General features: G+C 43.7%; 1 protein-coding gene across 4 annotated transcripts in view; it reads right to left on the reverse strand.

The window, feature by feature from the left end:
* ZNF827 (zinc finger protein 827) overlaps positions 1-21633 on the reverse strand; it is a 195195-nt gene extending 173562 nt beyond the window's left edge. For all 4 annotated transcript variants that reach the window (XM_082388956.1, XM_082388955.1, XM_082388957.1 and 1 more), the window contains exon 1: positions 2757-21633. In XM_082388956.1, coding sequence (XP_082245082.1) covers positions 2757-2799 — 43 coding nt within the window. In that variant the 5' untranslated portion in view covers positions 2800-21633. The remainder of the gene's footprint in view (positions 1-2756) is intronic.
* Positions 21634-22831: the final 1198 nt, after the last annotated feature.

Below are 22831 nucleotides of genomic sequence, written 5' to 3' on the forward strand. Positions count from 1 at the left end.
TTTATGTGACTGAGAGAAGGAGTTGATTTTTTCTTTCTTTCTTTCTTTCTTTTTTTTTTTAACTTGAGTGGATAACAGTATTCAATTAGAGAACAGGGTGGGAGAGCCCACTCTCAAAATACAACTTAATCACCAGGCCCCAGCGCACTGGAGAGGCCCACCAAAACACACGAGCTAAAATGGAGCCTGAATTTCCTCTCAGACGGAGAGGGTAGTCGCACGAGGTCAGGGTCAAGGTCACCAGCAGGGCAGGCTGCAGCTGCCCGACTGCACTACCCACAACGGGAGGGAAGGCGTTCCATCTCCGTCACAACCGAGCAGATAAATCCCTTCTCCCCTCCTACCCTCCCTCTCACCCCGCCAAGATTTTTTTTTTAAGAAGAAAGGAAAATGACCAAATAACCTCACCGCCCTGGTTTTCGCACACAAGCTCATCAGCGCCCAAAGTTGCCATCTAAGGGCAAGTTCGCAGAGAACACTGAAGCCCATTTTGTCCGAGCAGGGCAAGCCTCCCCCGACGCCCCCCCAGGATTCCTGCCTCCTCTCCCTGCCCCCAAACGCCCCCGAAAAGAGCTGGGAACTGCGGCCGGCCGACCATGTGCACGCACACACTTCCACCAACTGCTGCGAGTTTTCTGTGAATCGCAGCGCGGAGCCTCCCAACTCGCCCTCCCCGACTCCGCCGCCTTCTCCTTCCTCGCACAAAATTTCCCTACACACCCAGCCGCCTGCGAATGATTTTATGTGCATATATATTACATATGTGATATTATCCTCAGAACCTCTAGCGGGCAGGCGAAGAAAGGACTGCACAGGGGCATTTTTTTTTTTTTTTTTTTTAAAGGAAGGGGAAAAAAAGCACAACCCAAGCCCTGTGCGTCGACTCCTGCGTACCGGGAAGGGGAAAGAAAGAGGAATGTTTGCGGAGCGGGCTGCCTGCGAGTGCCCTTGCTCGCCACTTCGGCCGCGGCCCGGGTGACACGGAGGCACGGGGGCGCCCGGCCCGAGCTACCCGCGCCCCCTGCCCGTCCCCCGGGCAGGCACCGCCGCGGAGATTTCGCGAGGGGGAGATCGATCGCGCTGCCTGTCTGCAGCGGAAACGCACACGCTCACACACAACCCCAGCCCGAGACACCATAACCTTAACCCTTCCCCCACCCTCCGTGAACTTCAGGTGACCGACCACGTCGGCCTGACACCCGGGCGGGCGGGCGCTCCGGCTCCGCTCCCGCCCCCAGCCCGGGTTTTGCAGGATTGGGCTCCAAGCAGCGCCAAACCGCCGGGAGAGAGGAGCAGTGCGGGGGGAGCGAAGAGAAATTGACCCTCCGTCTCCCCCGACCCCTCCCTCCGGCGCCTCCGGCGTCCCCTCCTCCCCGTCACCCCGCCCCACGCCTTCTCCCCTGCCCCCTCCTCCCTGCATTCAAGGAGCCGGGCGGCCCCGGGGGATATTTTTAGTTGCTTCTTTCTCCTTCACTTTTAGCTTTAGCAGCATCTCGGAACACTCAAAGCGGAGAAAGATTGGGGTGGGGGGCGGTGTGAGCTGGAGAGGGAGTGGGGGAAAAGTTAAGAGTCTCGCAAAGAAAAGCCGGAGGGAGGGCGGAGAGGGACCAGGGGCGCGGGTGGAGGAGGGGAAGGGGACCGGGCCGTGCCGGCGGTGTGTGTCTCCAGTTGGTGTGTGGCTGCAGCCGGGGAGGGCTGTGATGCACTTTAGTCCTGGACTCTGCTCAGGCTCGCCGGGGAGGGGGGTCTGAGAGCCCGAGTCTCGCCCGGCTCCGTCTGCTCCGACTGACCCCTCATTTTATTGCGGCCAGGAGCCCTGCTCCTCCCTCCCCTCGGCTCTGCAGGGACCTCGCGCGCCGCGAGCCGCCCTGCCTCCTGCCTCCGCCTCGGCGCAGCTCCCGCACCCCACATCCGCCCGCCGCTGCCGGGCCTCGCCCCCAGCCCGGCCGCCCCGCGTCCCCCGCGCCCCGGCGCGCCCCCTCGCCCCGGCGCCCCGGGAGCAGCCGCCCGGCGGCGCGTGTGTACCCGTGTGTTTGTGTGCGGTGCCCCCACACCCTCCCAGCCGCTCCCGCCTCGCCCGCCCCCGACTCCCCTCCTCCGCCGCCGCCTCCTCCACCTCCGCCTCCTGCTCCTGCCGCCGCCGCTGCCGCCGGCGGCTCCGGGCCCGACCAGCCCCGGCGCAACCTTTAGCCGGAGACGGACCTCTCCCTGGATCCCGTACTCGGCAGGCGGCCGCGCGCCCTCGCCCCGACACCCCCAAACGCCATGTCACGGCCCCCAGCCCTCCGCGCGCCCCGACCCCCGCACCCTCAGGCACCGGGATCCGCAAGGAATTTCTTGTTTAAAAAGATTCCAACCTCTCCCACCTCCCCTCCACCCCCGATTAAAAAAACCCCGGCATCCACACTACTCCCCTCCTCCCTTCTTTTGCCCCCTCCCCCCAGCAACCCGGAGTGAGGAGGGGGAGGGGGAGGGAAAAGGGAAAAAAGCCCGATCTCAAGGAAAAAAAAGGGGGGGGGGGAGTGAGAGAAAGAAAGAAAAAGAGAGAGAGAATAGAAAGGGCACGGGGCTGATCATCACCAACATGGCTGCCTCAGCACAGACCTAAACGAGGAGTAACCCGGGCTGTGTCTTTGTCAGTTTCACCTCTGTAACCCTAAACTAATGCAGAAAACAACGGAGGAGGCTGCGGAGGGGAAAGAGGAGAGGGAGGGCGAGAAAATGGCACGAGAGGAGGTGGAGAAGGGATGACTTACGTGAGGGAAGGCGCTTGGGCTGCTCCTGCTTCCTCCTGGGCATTTTCCCCCTTTTCTCACATTCTCCTCCTTGGTTAATGTGAGATCAAATAAACCCCCGTGGGGGCAGAGAGGCAGACACTGGCAGGAGAGGGGAGGTAGTTGGGGGGCGCGCGGGCGGGCAGGGGGAAACCCCTTCTCTCCGGTGTGTGCAATGGGTTGAAGCTTGTTTCCTGGAGCCAGAAGAGGGGTTTTCTTCTTTTCTTTCCTTTCTTTTTTTTTTTTCCTTTTTTTTTTTTTTTTTAATTTTTTGGTCGTGCACCTGGCTTGTCCCCGAGCGTAATATTCTTCAATGGAAACGGATCTAATAGGTGTGAGTGTGTGTGTGTCCTATGCTCGCGTGTGTGATGGGAGGTATAAATAAATGAGTGCCGGTGCGTCGGTGTCTATGGCCGCGCTCTGTGTCTCCGAGCCCCTAACACTAATGTCGGGATCAAAGGGCAGCGGCGGCGGCAGCACAGCTCACAGCTCGCTCTCTTGCTCTCTCTCTCTCTCGCTCTCTTTCTCGCTCTCTCTCTCTCTCCTCTCGCGCTCTCTCTCTCTCTCTCTGTCACACACACACAGAGGCACAGACTGAAGGAAAGAGCGAGAGCTAGACACACACACACACACACACACTCACACACACACACACACACACACACACACACACACACACACACACAGAGCAAAGAGGAAGGTGCCCTAAGGCTCCCAGGGCGGACTCAGGCTGGGATTTGCAACCGCTCTGTCTGGAAAGAATGGGGGGCGCGCGTGCGGGGGTGGGATGGACTTCTTCAAATTTATCCCGCTATTCGCCAGATCTAGGGGGAAAAAAAGTTTTTCCCACTCTTGAAACAACGATTATTTCATTATTCTTACTGATTTTTCGAGAGAAAATAGGTTTCTCTCTTAACTTTCTTTTGTTGATTAAACTACATAAATTCTTCAGGGTTTTGGCACTCAGAGAATTACTCTCTCACCCATTCACCTTAAGTCTGTGGAGGTGACAGTCTCCCACGCACTCTCCAAAAACATTACAATAAAAATAACAAAAAATAAAATAAAATAAAATAACATATGGTGAAATCAATAACTAGGTTGATGGAATAAGTGCCCCGTTTTGGAGTGTCCAGTGGAGTTAAAACTGGAAAAGGCTGCCTAAATGAAAATTACAGCTCCTTGACAAAGGAGGAAAAATAAGATTAGGTCACCCCTGATGGTTGATTTAACTGCTACATGATACTCCTACAGCAATCTTGACTTCTAAAATTTACTTTTTTCCCTGCTTATTGCAGGTATGTGAAGCTTACCCTGAAGCAATTCCAGTTTGCATTGTGAGCTCAATATAGCAGTTTTCATTAACTGATACATACTTTCATTACTTTACAAATCACACATCTTTCTTCAAAGAGAGACATAAAGGGGAAAAATAGAAAAGGACGGGTCTCACTCCAGCACAAAAGGTACTTGGTGAAAGAGGACTGTTCTCTTTGCGACTTGCAGTCATTTGGATAAAAGTTCACTCAGAGGCTGTTAATGATTTAAACTCCAAAACCTCCTACTATAATTGAAGTAAAAAACAGTCTGAAGAAGAGTTGTTTCATAAAACTCTCTTTGTAAGAGAAAACTTTGAACTTAGCCGAATACATTATATGTCGTGAGTCAGATGTAGCTAAAAAATAAAAAAGGTGCATTATTTAACTACATCTTCCCTTTTTAGCTTTTTCAAACCTCTGACTCATCATCTTATTATGTTAAATATTTTCTTACAAATTTTAAAATAGACTTTTTCATCAAAGAAGGTGGAGGCACGGCAAAGATACAGAACATTAAAATGACACTCCATATGCTTACACGGGTAGCTAATGCCTCTTTGAGGTTCTGACTGAATTCTCACAACTGGAGTGGTGTTCAAGACAGTCATGGGAGTTAAATCCCTACACACCCCCTTCAAAAATAACAATAAGCTTTCACATTGCACACTTTCATTGGAGAAGCTTAAAGAGTGTTATATCTCCCAAAAGATGTTTTTCATGGATAGTGAAATCTCAGGATGAAACCCTCTCTGCCACCTCCCCTGAAAGATCTAGCTTCCCAGTGACAGGTAATGCTATCTGACGCAGGTTTTGAAACACCTGCTTGGATTCAATCTAAAACCAAACAGAGAGCAGTCAAGTTTGAAATGGAACATCACGCTTAAACAAACTCTTCCTTGAATATTGTCTTAAGTAAACTGGTAGTTAAGTTTCCCCGAGTTCCAATTTGAAATAGAACTATCTTCCAACTCAGATCAAACTCAACTGGTGCCATGATTTTGACTACTGTCAGTAGCATTGGACGTGAAGTTAGTATATGAATGATAAATCAGAGCCTACCGTTCTAAACAGAGTCATTGCCCTGAGTGTGTAGCATCTTTAAACCTAATACAAGGTCAACAGAACGGCCACAACACTTCACCATCGCTCCCTCAGAGCCTTTAGCTGGGATATGCGGGGCTATTACTTGGCACAGATACACCACTACCTTTTCCTGAATTGCTGACTCTTTCCAGTGCTTAGTACACTGTAATTGAAAACACACTTTAAGCCTTTCTTCAAAGTAGAGTACGTTTCCTGCAACCTTTTAAAGGCACGCAGGCAAATGCTGTCAACGTTTAATTATATAGGTGTTCTATCAACAGCCAAAAGCATTTTTAATTGAATTTGTTCATACCTCTACCTCTTTCCAAAAATTATTTGAGGTAGTACACAACAATAGAAAATGGAAATAAGGACAGAACAACTTCTGTTTCAATCTCAGCTTAGTATCTCTCTCTGCTACAAAGCACTCTTCAAGGGCACTGGCATCTCACCCTCAATGCCTAGATGTTTATGGAACACAAGCTAATTTTAATGTTAGACGAACCTAAAATATTAGGAAGGTAAATAGCTGGAGGTTGCTACAATGGATTTCAAAATCGAGTGGATAAATTATTTGGGGAATGCGTGCCTCTTGGATGCACGTACCCATGAATTTGGATTACTGTTGACCGTAGTCATTATTTTGGAATATTCTATTTGATTCACCCCCATGGCCCAAGTTTTTGGAAGCATATTTTATCTTAATAATTATAGTACTCTCTCCACCTCCATCTCTGTCACCTCTCAAATGTAAGATTAAGATAGATTTTCTCAAAATTATATATTCTAAGACAATGTGTCATAAACCCTCACTCTCACAGGAGTAATTCTATCCTTTCCCAAGTACTACTAAGGGTGGTAGAGGAGCACCGCCCCCCCTAGAATCGTGTGGGCTCTAGAGGGGTCCCTGAGGTCAAAACTCTTTTCAAAATATTATTTGCTCTTTTATCTGTGTTGACACTGCACTGATGATTAAAAGCAATGGGAATAAAATGGCGGCACCTTAGCAGCTCAGATCAAGGCAATGGCACCAAAAAAGTATTAGTAGTCATTCTCATCTTCGCTTAAAGAAACAAAGAAAGGTTCATTTAAAGACGTCCTTGATGGAGCAGTAAAAATTATTAATTTTATTAAATCTCGACCCTTGAGTGCAAGACTTTTAAATATTCTTTGTGGCAAAATGTTAGGTACATAGAAAGTACTTCTGCTGCATACTGAAGTACATCGTTATCTCAAGGAAAATCGCTCGTGAGATGGTTTGATATAGCTGCTTTTTCCATGGAATATTATTTTTACTTGAAAGAAAGACTGACACGCAAACTATGATTATTCAGACTTGGGTATTTCTCCAAAAATGAATGAAGTGAGCCTGTAACTTCAAAGAAAACAATTCGTGGTATTTTTTGGCAATGATAATATTTGTAGTTAGAAGTGAAAATTAGAATTTTAGATAACTTGTATCCATCACTGTGACTTTAACAGCTTCCTGATACTTACATATGTTTCTGATGAGATTCATAGTGATATTAATGAATGTGACTTTTTGATATTGTGCCAACGTTTTGGAAGAACTGTGGAGTGCAATATTTGCCAAATGACCAATACATGATGTTACAAGATCATGCTGTAGTAAAGATCTACTTAAAGTACAAGATAAACCAGTGGATTTTAATGTAAGAGTGTAAAAAGTCATTGACATGGTCTCAAATTCCACAGTCAGTAACTTTTAAGAAATTAGCACTCACCAAGTTTTGGTGGTATGTCAAAGAAAAATATCTACAATTATCTGAAAAGGCTACTAAAATGTTCCTCCCTTCTTCCAGCTACATATCTGTGTGAGGCTTGATTTTCTTTACTTATGTCTTTAACCAAAGCAACATATCACAACAGATTGAAAGCAGAAGCAGGTATGAGAATCCAGCTTGTCTTCTAGTAAGCCAGACATTGTAGAGATTTGCAGAAATGTAACCCAATGCCACTCTTTTCACTAAATTTTTTGTTTTGAAAAATATAATTATTTTTCATAAAAATGTGTTAACTTGTATTCATTATTGTTATTTATATAGGAATTAATAAATAAATATTTTAGAAATTCCACAGTTGTAATGTGTAATGTAGTAAATATCAAGTCATAACCCACATAAACAAAAGTTCTTTGGGGACCTCAATAATTTTAAGAGTATAAGGAGTCCTGATTCCAAAAAGCTTGAGAAACACTGCCCTAGAAATCAATTGAGATACAATTAAAGAGAAAAAAGAACTTCGGTGGATGTTTTACTAGTCTCGAAATCCAATTGTAAATATTGGTACACTTCTCAAAAAATGAAGCCCACTTATCTCCAGGAACTGAGAGTTGGTTTTGTGTGTCCCAAGATTGGCTTCTTTGATGAGATTCCTTATGAGATGCAGAGAGGATGTATTACTCAGGGTTCTTCAGAGAAATAAATATTATTCATTCATTCATTCATTTATTTACTTATTTACTATAAGGATTGGCTCATGAGGGTATGGAGGCCAAGAAGTCCCATGACCTGCCAACTGTCAGACAGAGAACCAGGAAAGCCAAGAGTGTAGTTCAGTCCAAGTCAAAAGGCCTGAGAATTGGTGGCGGGGGGGAGCCAATGGCGTAAGTCCTGGTCTGAGTCCAGAAGCCCGAGAACCAGGAGCTCCAGTGTCCAAGGTCAGGAGAAGAGGAGAGTTCAAGGAGAGAGTGAATTTGCCCTTCCTCCACCTTTTTGTTCTATTCGGGCCCTCTGTGGATTGGACAATGCCCACCTTCACTGGTGAGAACAGTCTTCTCTACTCAGCCTATGGATTCAGATGCTCATCTCTTCTGGAAACACCCTTACAAACACACCCAGAAATAATACCAGCTATCTGGGTATCCCTTAGCCCAGTCATACTGACACATAAAATGAGCTGTCACAGAGGGCAAGTAGTATATTCACCAAGGACTGTTGGTACAGGCTGTCCAGCCATGTGGAGAGGCTAGTTCCTCTGAACAGAGGGCCCAACCCTCTTCCGACCTCAGACCCCTTAGAACAATAAGACCAGCTCTCTCTCTTTCCCAGGGCCTGAGCTATTAGCCTCAAGAGTTAAAACAGGGACGCTCTTAACCCCCAAAGCCCTCCACATCTGACATTTTAAATAATGAGTGCCTGTCCCAAGGCAGAGATATGGGTCTGTCATCTCTCCTGGCCTGGACCTCACGTGTTGTAAATCAGTATCTGGTGACGATGACCAGCCATCATGTACGGAGGGGGGGAGGCTTTTGCTGTCATCTGTACATGTGTTCTTAGGAGGCCAGGGCCTGGCTGGGATCAGCAAGTTTTGTCACAACTTGGATTAACCATGCTTTCAAAAGTTGTGGATGGACAAGCTTGTGACCTGACAGAGAACCTGGTGAAGGTAAGGTTTCTGGGCATTTTGGAGGTCTTCCATCCAAACTCTTGTGCTTGGGATCTTTCCCTTAAATTTCTCCCCCATAGTTCTTCATCTCAACACCATCTCGGAGCACAAGTGGTATTTAGATTTGGTAAGTTCCTGATCTCCAATCTCTATGATCTATGTTTCCCTACCTTCCTGTCAGCTGTAATGATTGGATCATTCAGTCCCTCCTTATTTATTCCAAACTCGAACCCCAAATGAGTCTTAAGCTCCTGTCTCCCAAGCCTCATTTGCTGGGATTCTTAACATCTCTATCAATGTAGCTTCCCTGGGCCTTGTTTTTTTTATCTACATGGATGAAAAACTCCCCTAAGCAGCTGCTCCCACTTTCATGCATTTTTCCAACTGATTTGTCTGGTCTCTTAATGTACTTCTTTGCTGCCTGACCCAGTCACCCTCTGACCTGCCTCAAATCATACTGCTCTCTTCTTGCAAGACCCCTCATGCCTTGTGGCTTCTCTCACGGCCCCTCTCTGGCTCTGATTCAGTGTCTCTACAATGTCTGTCTTTCCCTTTGTTGATTCTACTCCCGATCTTCTTCTCCCACTATGGGACACCCACCCGGGGTATCTTGGTAAGGTTGTTTATCCAACTCACAGGTCAAGCAACTCCCTCTTTAGACTATAGTGTTGTGTGGCTGTAAGGATAACCAAAAACAGAAAGATAACACAGCCCAATTCATGACTACTGGTGATCAGCAAATAAAATGGGAACAGAAACCAATCAAAAAGCTTTCTGTGGATTTCCCTATACTCTTTCCTCCATGATTCCTATCTCTGTGGTCTGTAGTCACACCGATCTGCCTCCATCCATTTTTTTTTTTTTTTTTTTGCCAGACTTTATGTAGTTAGGTATCTCATGAGAGGAAAGACCAAGTTACCCTGAGCTCCAACTGTGTCTTCATGGTTATTGAGCAGTTGGCTATGCCTTTTCATTGGATTACAAGTACTTTTATATAAAACAGCAAATGATAATGCCATGGGAATTAGCTATTATATGCTCCCCCTCTTACATCACTTAATCTTGTACTTTAATATTTTTAATAAAGAGGGAAAAATAGAGTTTCAAATTAGAATCACAGAACTTTATGGCCAGAAGGTACCTTGCAGATCACTTGGTTTAGCCCTGTATTTCACAGACGAAAAACTAGAGGGACTGAGACGTTGGGCGATTGTTCTAGCTGAATCTCACTAGTGACTGTCTGCTATTCCAGAAAATTAGAGCTCAAACATAGGATAATGTGAAGGCATATTTGTTCATCCTATTGGATTTAAGTAAACCTACCAGAACTTAGAAGCGTTTGATTTAGTAACATACAAAATGAGAGAACTGAGTGCCTTTAAATATTGGACCTGGAAAACTCAGCATAGGTTTGATATTATTTTACTAGCTTCTGGAAGGTTCTTTTAAATATGAATAAAGGGTAGTTATGGGGTCTACAAGAAACTTTTTTAAATTACAAAGAAAAATTCACAAATCGTAGAGATAGACTCCGTTGAGAATATACTGTTGATAAAAAAATTGGAAATCTTCAAAATAAAAGCAGAGGAGAGGAAGTATTACACTTCTAAGCAGAAACATTGCAGACATTTCAAAATCAAATGTTTATACCTCCATGAAAAGAGTGCTTATGAAGCCCAACTTCAGATCCCATTCCAATGTTAGCCCGTGGTACACTTGGCCTTGGCTAATTGTCTTACAGAAGTCTTTCAGTGAGGGTCATAGGTATTTTGGAAGGAGGTCAGTGTACCGGTGCAAATCTATTACCCTAAAAGCAGAAAGCATGAGTCACCAACCCAGCACCTTAACGGCAGGTCAAAGGGTCACTTTCACGTTGGAAGAACAGGTTCTCTTACAGCAGCAGTTTCTGAAACCTCATCCCCCCTCCACGTTGCATTCAAGAACAATGGGGAAAGTGGAACTTCAGGACCAAAAAAAATACCTACTAATTTCTCAAAACAGCAGGAAGAAACAGAAAGCCTAAACCACAATACACACACTTGTCCTGGCATCTGAAGCCCAACTGGTTCAGCAAGTGTCCTCTCAGTAAACAGACTCTGGTGAATGGATTAACAAGTTCGTGTGGAGTTACACTCTGACGGAGGAGCTGCACCGGGACATTGTATTGTGGGAAAGCCAGGGACTCAGGGAACTGGCTGCCATACAGCTCCTGGCAAAGATGTCCTTAAAAACAGACTACAGGCATCGCAGGAATTACTGAATTTCCAAAGGTCATGCTTCTAGAAATTTGCACCCCAGGAGGTGCAAGCTCTGTTTGTGCCAGGTTGTTTGTTGTTTTAGAGAAAGGTTAGGTTGTTGATGGCCTTTTTTTTTTTTGTAGGGTGTCCATGAGAAGATTTGTTTTGCCTTTTGCATAATGTAAATGTTTTCTCCAGCAGTATTTCTGTCTTAGATCAACACAGTGACATACGGCGAGGAGAAGGATATACTATATCAAGGGCTGTGTAATTCATCTTCACATCAACTCTTTGACCCACTTCTTTTTCCACTTAATGGCTGGGGAAACTGAGGCACACCCAGTTAAGACTCTGCTCAAGGCCCCTTTCACCTGCGGTTATGGACATTATAATTCGATGACTAGTGTTCTCCTTCAGCCCCAGTTATCTCCCTCCATCAATCCAGCAGAAACCCAAGGAACAGATGGGTCAGGCCTCATGCCCTAGAGGCCAAGAGACTCCGGCTTTTTTTTTTTTTTAATTGAAGTATAATTGATTTACGATGTTGTGTTAATTTCTGCTGTACAGCAAAGTGACTCAGTTATACATATATATACATTCTTTTTTATATTCTTTTCCATTATGGTTTATCCTAGGATATTGAATATAGTTCCCTGTGCTCTACAGGAGGACCTTGTTGTCCATCCATTCTATACGTAAGAGACTCTGGCTTTTTGTCTAGGAGAGAAGGGGCAAAACAGATGCCCTGGTAGTCTCTCCAGGAAATGTTGCTTCCGGTTTCCTGACAGACAAGTATGAGCTCCCACGTAGACATCCATTGTTACATTATTAAAGAGAGCAAAGTCATCTCTGCAAGTAACCAGAACGGAGACAAGCAGAAATGGATGTGGACTTCACTGTGCCTTGTCGAGGTCACATTTCTCTGGCTCTTCCACCTTTGCCTCCTCCATTCTACTCCCTCCCCGCCCTATTCTGAGCCTTAGGAACTGACCTCTAGTGACTGCATCAGCCAAGCTCTCTGGCTGGCTTGATGTACAGCTGGGCCAGCCAACAGGAGGTACTTGTGGGAGGGAAAAGAGTAGGAGGGCAGAGGGGTAGGGATATTTCTTCGTTCCCCCTCCCTGCTTTGATGCCTTGTCTCTGGCTGTGACGCTGTCCCTCCGTGAATACAGCTTCTGAGCACAGCTCAGACATCGCCGGACTTGGGATACACTATTTCCTCCCCTTGTTTTTTCAGCCTTAGACGTGGTAATGGCCTTCCATCATTGCCAGTCTCCGGATGCCTCATCAGCCCTCATTTATTCCCATGACCTCACCCACACCCCAATAAGTAGTCCCTTGGTTAAAGGCTCTTCATTTGAATCATCTGAGGTGAATTTTGTTCACGGCCTGAACATAGACTGATCCAAGCTCCTTTCATTCATTCGCCAAATATTTAATGAGCGCTTCTCTGTGCCAGACACTGCACAAGCCACTGGGAATGCCATAGTGAGCAAACAGAGATATTATCCTTGACAGTGTAGAGTTTGCAGAACTCCAGGGCTTATTTTACTTAACACTTCTTTGTTATTTCCCATGAAACTAGGAGGAGTTTTTTTTTTCCTTTAAAGTATAGAAATTCTCCAGGCCAGCCAAGAACTCTGAGAACAGGGAACGAAGCTACGTGAGAGGTAATAATAAGCCTTGACCCAATATTAGGCACATAATTAGCAAATGCTATGGACTGAATTTTGTCTGCCCGAAGTTCCTATGTTGAAGCCCTAACCCCCAATGTGATGATATTGGGAGATGGTGCCTTTAGAAGGTAATTAGATTTATATAAGTTCAGGAGGGTGGGGTACTCATGATGGGATTAGTGCCCTTATAAGAAGAGACACCAAAAAGCTCTCATTTTCTCTCTCTGTCTCTCTGTCTCTCTGTCTCTCTCCTTCTCAGGAAAGGCCATGTGAGGACACAGCAAGATGACAGCCATCTGCAAGCCAGGAAGAGAGTCCTCACCAGAACCTGAACATGCTGGCATCCTCATCTCAGAATTCCCAGCCTCCAGAACTGTGAGAAAATAAATTGTTGTTGAAGCCATCCGGTGTATGGTATGTTTTTATGGCCACCTCAGCTGACTAATATAGTAGATGGAAAAAAAAAAAAGAAAGCAAGCAGAATCAGTTGCCCAAAGGAAAGTCTTTGGCCCACACGATCTAGGACCATCTCAGTTCCACTCTGAATAAATTTGGGGTGACCTAAACAAAACTGCCAAGTGGGTGATGTTTTTCTCCAGGACCCATTCCTTACACCTTCTGTCTTTTCTCCTACCCCCACTTCCACATATTTGGTGCCCGTTTACCCTCTCAGCAGTGCTGCTCCCTTTAGCGCCCAGGAATACCTATTGCACTGCCCACCAAACCTACCCTCTACTTTTTTTTTTTTGCCACCCAATGAGCATTCCAAATCTTAGTTCCCTGACCAGGGATTGAACCCATGCCCCCTGCAGTGGAAGCACAGAGTCCTAACCACTGGACTACCGGAGAAGTCCCAAAACCTACCCTCTCCTGACAGGTGGAGCCCATAGTCTTTCTTCATTCAAAATATACCTGCTCCTTTTTTCCCCCACCTCCCAAGGTGCCTTCATGTTTTATTCCCCCCAAAATGATAGCCAGTGGAATACTGAGAGCTGTTCATTTTTTTCTTTTTTACTGTCTGCATTATTAAAATATATTGTCATAATTAAAGATTCTTTTGAATTTAAAATTTAAACATTTTGAACAGTTAAGTATATTACCCACTCTATGCCAGTGTCTTCAGCAGTACAAATCGCTTTTACTTGTGTTTTTTTCCAATAGGGATACGCATAAAGTAGCCTGAAAGTACAAGATATCACAGAATAAACATGTCTGTCTTTCTGGAATGCTCCTTTCACTCAAATATTTGTTGGCAGAGAGTTATGTAATTTAACTTTTAAATAATTTAAAACATACTTTTATTAAGATATATTTGGATATACCAGGTGCCTTGGTTTTTCTCCTGGAAAGTGGGGGTAATGACAGCATTGTCCTTACCCTAGGACATTGGCTTGGGATTTAAATGAATCCAGTGTGTGAAGCCCTAAGCACAGTAACTGTTCCTGATGGCACAGACTATGCTATGAGGTCCAAACTCTAAGTGCACTTTAAGTGAAAATGCAAGGTCTCAAAGAAATTTTTCCCGGAAACCTCTTCAGGCTCTATCCCTAGATTCCCGGAGGATGAGTTTTCGTTTTCTTTGGCTACTAGAGGAAAAGTTTGAATATATTACCTCTGCTTTCTAGACTCCCCATGCTTTATCCCAGAGCAGCAACTTTAATAGCAGGAATTTTAGGCACTGTGGCATTCATTCAGTTATAAATTTCACTTATAAAACATTTATTGAGGTTTTCAATAAAAGATTTGATTTGTTTTAAACCAACCTATTCTCCCTCTTCCACCCCCATCATTGTGCCCAAAACAAAATAAATGATCCACTATTATTTGGCATTCAACTGACATAAATCATAACCCACATTGGATTACTTACAAGTCTATGTTATAGACCTATGGAAAAAGTATAGTTCTGAATGAGGACTACCTTTTCCCTTTTAACACTTCTTTTTGTCTAAAACAGGTAGGCAAAAAAAATCTAAAAATATAATATCAAAAATAAAATTTATTTTATAAACCTGGACTTTCTCTGAATTCAGAGAAGGAATGTTATACCAGAAAACCTTCCCAAACCCAAACAAAACAAAGCCCACATATACAAAGTTTGATAATGTTTAACCAAGTCTTAGGTTGGAATCTTATTCTTGAAAGAACTAAGGTCACAAGACAAGTCCAGTCTCCATGTGCTCTGAATGAATGAATGCTTTTAATTATACACTATTTCAAGTACCTATGTCACTCTGTTAGTTATCTGTTCGACAAAGCATTCAACTTGCCGCAAAACATATGCAATAATTAATAATAATAACATTGAATGCAGAGTAATGGCTAATATCATCCTAGGCCACCTATGCTTTGGGTATACAGTATGATAAAGGAACCGTGGTCCCTGCTGTCATGAAACAAATATAATGACAAGTTACCATCCTTTCAGTAAAAAGGCTCTAATGGTAACACCTTAGGTTTTAATCCAGTTACTTTTGTTTAAAAATCAGCAAAACAAAATAATTGAATGTATGAACCTCAGGAAAAATGATAAATGTGATAAAATCTCTTATTCCAGATGCTTTGGTCAAAGAGCTTGTATCTTATTGAAAGTTCTTTAAGTACATAAATCACCTAAATTCACAGTTCATTTATAATTGAGAGGTTGTCTAAATGAACAACAGGGGCTGGGGGTGGGGAGTGGGTAGCACACAGTTGAACAGAGCAGTGAGGCCACCTCCTGTTTCTCTACTCCAGGGACTGTGGACCCTTTCGCACATGTCTTCCCATCTTTTAAGAGAAGCAGGAAATCTAAATTTTGTTGTGAAATCTCTAAGCAGTGGGACATATATGCCAAACAAATTACATCGTAGGTCAAATCTGTGAATCACCAGTATTCAATCTCCCCTTTATATACACATAACCCCCAATAAATCATTGCAAGTCATACATTGTTCTTATCTTATGTACATCAGACCAAAAAATAAATAAGGCCCTCAAATACCATGGTGGATCACAGATTTATAGACTCTGTACGTGGGGAGTGGGTTAGAACTTACTTAGCCTAACTTCTGATTTGATCATCCCAAATAATCAGGAAGACTCTATCTAACTGGACAAAACTTACTGTGAGATAGTTCTTTTGTAGAGTCAGTCAAAATCTAGCATTTCCCTCACACTCATTAGGATGGTTATTATCAAACAAACAAAATAATAAGTAATGGTGAGGAAGTGGAGAAATTGGAACTCTGGTGTGAACGCGCAGCCACTGTGGAAAACAATATGGCGGTTCCGCAAATAATTAAATATAGAATTGGCATTTGATCCAGCAATCCCACTCCTGGGTACATACACTGAACAATTGAAAGCAGAGACTCAGATATTTGTACACACAGGTTCATAGCAACATTATTCACAGTGGCCAAAAAGTGGAAACAGCCCAAATTTGCACTGATGGTTAAATGGCGGTGTATACATACAAATGGCATATTACTCGGCCTTAAAAAGGAAGGACACTCTGACACATCCTACAACATGGAAGAACCTTAAAGACATTATGCTGAGTGAAATAAGCCTGACACAAAGGGGTAGTAAATATCGTATGCTTCTCCTCATATGGGATTCCTAGAGTAATCAAATTCATAGATACAGAAAACGGAATAGTGAATGCCAGGGACTGTGGGGAGGATAGAACGGGGAGTTATTGTTTCGTGGGTACAGCCTTTCAATTTGGGAGGATGAAAAATTTCTGGAGATGGATCAAGGACAATATGTACAACAACGTGAATGTACTTAATGCCACTGAACTGTACACCTAAAATCGGTTCAGATGGTAAATTTTATGTTGTATACATTCTACTACAGTAAAAAATGTGAAAAGAAACCTAGCATTTCCACTCTCTGTTCTTTCTTCTGCCCTCTGAAGCCATACTGCACAGGTCTGCCCTTTTACATGACTATTCTCCAAATATTGGCAGAGAGCTGCCCTGGTACTTCCCAGATTCCCTTTTTACATCTTTGCTACTTTCCCCTGGAGCCCTTCCAGTCTCTCTGGGTCCTGCACCCAGGCCAGAACGTAGTGGGTGTGTAAAAGGTGGAGAGGGGAGGGGATGGGGGGGGCAGGAAGATTACCACCCCTGATCTACTGCAGTCTCTGGGAGGCTGCCTCTGATTACATGACTCAAGTGTTTTAGGTTTTATTTCATTTTCTTTTGGGCCTCGTAAGTTGGCTCACTTATTCGCAAATGCTGGCTAACCTCGAAGGGAAGAAGCAGAGAAAAGGAGACATCCAGGACTGTTATTCCCTGATCAGACATTTTCAAAGCCCGTGTATAAGCAATACTTTAATTTCTTTCTGAATTCTGGAACTGCAGCTTGGATGGATTTGCATTTCCACTGTAAATTAACCTGCAGTTGAAAAAGACCCCCAAGGGGGCTTTCTGGGTCATCCGTGGACTTTGCTTTCTAGAAGCTGTGTCCGTCAGCAACCAGATGAGTCTCCAAGAGGAGAGACACTGAAAGATGCCAAAACAAAACTTTTTTTTCCCTTACACCTTGCCATCCCCTTTCCTGGCACATTCACTACCGAAAGATAAAGGCAGTCTTGCAAGTTTAAAAGTTGAAATTTCCAACAGGGCTCCTCCTCCCCTTCGGACTCAATAAAACCAATTGTCATCCTTCCTGTAAAACCCTCCCTAACCCTAGAATACAGCGACTTTTAAAATATTATTTCTAATTTGCTATTTGCCCATCCAGGAGAATGTAATAAAAAGTGGCTTTCTAAAGACACTCTGACAAAATCCGTGAGCCCTTTTGACCTCACAGACTTTAAGGCATCCCAATGTATTTCCTTCTAAGAAGAAAGGCGGAAAAAAGGCTTCCTCGCTCACACAGCCCGCTTTGCAAAGGACCTTGAAAGGTCTGGGGGATGCTGGGAGTTCCCAGCTGGCCAGGCTCAGGCTCCGGTTCCACTAGGTCATTTTCAATGTGAGTGTGCACACGAGAGAAGGGAGGTGACCTCAATTGTCTCAACAGGATGTAGGACAGCACAGGGGCGAGGCAGCAAGTGGCCCAGGCCTTCGCTATGAGGAGCTTTAAATATCACTGGTATTAGTAAATGAGCAGCTACAAGCAGTGTCATAAACTTTATGGGTTCACAACACACTGTGACAAATCCTTCTTGAAATATTGGTTGTGGCTGAGAGATTCCTGAATGTGCTGGGTACGGACACAAGGCAGACGAGCCAGCAAGAAAGGTCATTTGTCTCTCAGCCAAAGTCCATCCCTGGGTGGAGGCATTATTACTTCTTATTATTCACTATAATGACAGCAAGACACGTCTTTATGGCATTTGAATATCACAAAGTACTTCAACGTCATTCTAAGTTATTCTACCCCACAATGAAGCCGGTACAAGGGCAGAAGGAAAATACCAAGCTTAGATGCAGCAGAGGGTGATCTCAAGATGCAGGTGGAGTTGGTAGCCCATAAGAAGTTGGTGAAAAGTTAAAAAGTCAATGGGAGCACCTTGCTTGAAATGGCCAGAAATGTTCAATGTTGCAATTGCAGACTTCAACAAAGTGTCAAAAATTCTGAGTGCTGGAGTTTTTGCTTTGCCTCTCCTTTCCCTTTTAGCCATTCACTCTGCAACTCCCAACTTCAAGCCAGGACTCGAAACTCTCCCTGCCTATTGACCTAACCTACCTCTCTGAACTCACTTCTGGTTCCCCTCCCTCCGCTCAGACATGTCTAGTCACATAGTCTTGCTTCTCTTCCAACAAGCCCAGCTGTTTCCTTCTTCAGGGCCCAAGGTTGCATCATGACTTTTGTGGGCACGTTCTTCCATTAAAAAACATTCAGATTATATTTTATGGCTGCGTTGGCAGAAGGATGAATGTATAATGTTATACATTAAAATAGTTCCTTTGATCTGAAAGTTTATTTTTTCCTTCTGATTTTAAAAGGAATTAAGACGTTTTCACGGGCCCCTAAAAGTATTGTGTCCCTGTGTCTACTGGGTCTGATGGAGAAGTCATCCTTGTCAAGGTCTTTGCATTTGCTGTTCCCTCTGATTGAAATGCTGTTCCCCCGGATAATCACACAGCATATAACCTCAACTACATTCATGTTTCTGCAAAAATGACATTTTTTCAGAGAGGCTTTCTCTCATCACCTCATCTAACACAGACCCCACACCTCAACTCCTGCCCATCATCTCCATCCTTCAACTCTGCTCTACTTTTCTTATAAGCAGCTGACATTATATTAGATATTTATTTATGTTTTACTTGTTTGTGGTCTGTATCTCCCACTAGAATGTAAGTTGTGTGACACTAGGTATTCTGTTCCCAGGGCCCAGCACCGTGCCAGGCGCACAGCTGATGCTCATAAATGTTTGTCCATGTTGAATGAATTTGTGCCTTCTTGATTCCAAACACTTCATCGTCCAAGACAGAAAGAAAATTAAAAGTGAGCATGAAAGAAGAAGGAAAAGGCTTTCTTGATCAAATATCCAACCTTACAGAAGATCTTAGAAAAGCTGGACACATGCTGGGAGCGCCCAGCTCTTCCAACCAGGCCCTCTGCTCTGGGCTATCCATCACCTTGTACATTTCCCTCTCCCGATCACACCACCTTGTTCTGTAATTATGCATGGTTGCTGAAGCTGAGGTTTTCATCCCTCATGCCGCCTCCTCCTCCTCCTTCTCCCCTTCTTCTTCTTCTTCCTCTTCCTCCTCTTCTCCTTCTCCTTCTCCTTTTCCTTCTTCTTCTTCTTCTTCTTCTTCTTCTTCTTCTTCTTCTTCTTCTTCTTCTTCTTCTTCCCCTTCTTCTCCTTCTTCTCCCCCTCCTTCTCATTCTTCTTTTTCTTCTTCCTCTTCTTCTTCTTTTTTTCTTCTTCCTCTTCCTCTTCCCCTTCTCCTCCTTCTCCTCCTCCTCCTTCAATTGCATTTTATTGTGGTAAAAATACTTAACATGAGATCTACCCTCAATGAATTTTTAAGTGTCTAATACAGTATTATTAACTATAAGTACAATGTTGTACAGCAGGTTTCTAGAAGTTACTCATCTTTCTCAACTGAAAATTTATGCCCATGGGTTAGTCATTCCCCATTTCTGTCCTTCCTCCACTCCCAGATTCTAGCAACCACCATTCTACCATCTATACATTTGCCTATTTTAGATACCTCATATAAGTAGAATCATGCAATATTTGTCCTTCTGTGACTGGCTTATTTCACTCAGCATAATAACCTCAAGGTTCATCTGTGTTGTTGTGTTGTTGCATATTGCAGAATTTCCTTCTCTCTGTTTTTTTTTTTTTTTTTTTTGGCCACACCATTTGGTTTGTGGGATCTTAGTTCCCCGACCAGGGATTGAACCCAGCCACGGCAGTGAAAGCGCAGAGTCCTAACCACTGGACTGCCAGGGAATTCCCCAGAATTTCTTTCTTTTTTTAAGACTGAATAATATTCCACTGCATGTGTATACACACTTGCTTTATCCATTCATCTGTTGATGGGCATTTAGTTTGCTCCCATGTCTTGGCTATTATGAATCACGCTGCAATGAACATGAGTGTGTACAAATACTTCTCTGAGATAGTATTTTCAATTCTTTTGGATATATACCTCGAAGTGGGGTTGCTGGATCATATGGTAGTTCTACTTTTAATTTTGTGAGGAAATGCCATACTATTTGCCATTCTGGCAACACCATTTTGCAATCCCACCACCAGCTTTCAGGGGTTCCAATTTCTCTACGTCCTTGCCACACTTGTCATCTTTTGCTTTTTTTTGAAAATAGCCATCCTGAAAGGTGTGAGATGATAGCTCATGGTGGTTTGGATTTGCATTTCCCAGATAATTAGTGACATTGAGAGTCCTTACATGTATCTGTTGGCCATTTTTATGTCTTTTTGGAGAAGTGTCTATTTAAGTATTTAGTTTATTTTTTATCTGGGCTATTGGTTTTTTTGCTCCTGAGTTGTAGGAATTCTTTATATATTTTGGACATTAATCCCTTTCGGACAGTTAGAAAATATTTTCTCCCATTCCGTCGGTTGCTTTTTCACTTTGTTGCTTGCTCCCTTTGCTGTGCACCTCATGACTTCTAAGAACAAGTGCTGAGCACTCAATAAATTGTTGCTGAATTAAAAGTGAATGAACACGAAGGAGAGAAAGTTACAGAAGATTCTGTAAAAGTGTAAAGAGCTTATGCTTTATGCTTATGCTTATGCTGTAACATTAGATTGCACAGAATTAACGAAGACGGCTTCAACAAAATGGGGACATTTGTTGGCGGATGCGAGAACCATTTAGTGTGCAAAAAAAGCGAGCTTATAAATATCACAGATATCTAGAAACAGGTCTCTGGAATGATGCTCAGAGTAGCAGGTATGACTCTTTTGGTTGCAAAATTCTCTCTTAAGGAAAAAGGAGACTTAGTTGTTCTTTGAAAAGTCCGAGGTAAGTTTACTTCAGGCTTCCTGGATTCTGAGCTCTGCCAGCTCTCTGGGCTGTGCTGCTGTCTTTTCCCAGCCCCTCCTCCTACTGGAGTGGTTTCATGGCAGCGTCGGCATTGTAGTAAAATGGAGGCACTGCTCCAACCTTTTTGTCCTCTCAAATCCAGCATGGGAAGTAAGAGGGGCTCTTCCTCAGAAGTTATCCCCGAGGTCTCATTGTATTTCATTGCCTTTGGTTTGGCCATTTACTTACCTTTGGCCTTGGAGGAGTGTGCCGGTGCTCGTAGGCCTGGGTCACCTCGTGGAGTGACCCTTGGTGTGGGGGAGGGTGGTAGGCGTGCCCCTGGAGCCACAGGGAGCAGGGATGAGTGCACTGGGGCTCCCCAAACCACAGTTACAGGAAGTAGGGTGTATGGACGCTGAGTGGCCAGAAAACAAATGTCCACTACTCTTGGCTCCAGAAGGAAAGTGTGATGGATTGGTTTGGCATCAAAGGTCAGGACTTGAACTAAGAAGTTGCAGGGAAGTATTCGAAGTACTGGAATCCCCAGGGACAATGAGAAAAGATCATTAGCAATTATGGAGGAAAAGTAGATTCCCTTCCTCACAATTCCTGTGCCCTGTTATGTAAGCAATTCCTATGATCTAAGGAGTGAAGAGGTAGAGGTTCATTTTACTGAAACATTTAAAACACGCACACACGAGACATTAATTTTGTTTTAACCCGGCTTCGACCTTGAGACTTGGGTGTGGGTGTGGATGGGGAGTGAATTACCTTTTTTCATGGAAGGGAAGGAATCTGTCCCCGGGGAAAGCTGCTGTATAGACGGAGTAGGTGGTTTTTCTACAGCTGCTTCTGACTGGATTATCTTAAGTAAGTCATTTCCATGCCTCAGAGAAGTTGGGTCAATGCCAGATAACTTTCTGCCTAGGCTTAAGTGTTAGGCAAGAGAGTTCGGTAGATGTCTTATTTCATTTTATTTTATTTATTTTTTTGAAATTGAAATATAGTTGTTCCAGGTGTACAGCAAAGTGATTCAGTTTTATCTATCTATCTATATATCTTTTTTTCAGATTCTTTTCCTTTATAGGTTATTATAAGATATTGAATACAGTTCCCTGTGCTATACCATAGGACCTTATTTTTAATCTATTTTATATATAGTGGTGTGTATATGTTAATCCTAAACTCCTAATTTATCCCTCCCTCCCTTTCCCCTTTGGTAACCAAAAGTTTGTTTTCTATGTCTGTGGGTCTATTTCTGTTTTATATATAAGGTCATTTGTATCATTTTTTTTTTTAGATTCCACATGTAAGTGATAGCATATGATATTTGTCTTTCTCTGTCTGACTTATTCACTTAGTATGATAATCTCTAAATCCATCTGTGTTGCTGCAAATGGCATATTTCATTCCTTTTTATGGCTGAGTAATATTCCATTGTATATATGTATCACATCTTCCTTATCCATTCAGACATCTTATTTTATTATGTCTTATTTAGTAAAGACAGGAGATGGATGCTCACCTAGGCCCCCTCATAGCCACAGCCCACTCACACGAGCAAACCTGCCTTCTTCCAGTTTTATGGTGTTGGAGCCAGAGGGGCAAGAATGTTCATGTTTCCGGGAAGTATGTTGGATCATAGGCTGCACAGAATTGAGAGGTCCACTCACCTCTCTGCCCGCTCCAAGGCAGAAGGCCACTGAAGACCAGATTGAGCAGACAGACGTGCCCGTGTTCTTCTCTTCAACCCTGTGAATGGTTGTTCCCACTGAGTAACAAGTTCTACTGAACCATAATTGGTGTATTTTACCTCTTAGGAGGAGAAAGAAAAACACAAAACAAAATAAATAAGAAAATATTTAATTCAATTCAGATTGCAACCACCCT

This window comes from Balaenoptera borealis (genome assembly GCF_965194805.1).
Source record: "Balaenoptera borealis genome assembly, chromosome: 4".
In the NCBI taxonomy this organism is placed as follows: Eukaryota; Metazoa; Chordata; class Mammalia; order Artiodactyla; family Balaenopteridae; genus Balaenoptera; species Balaenoptera borealis.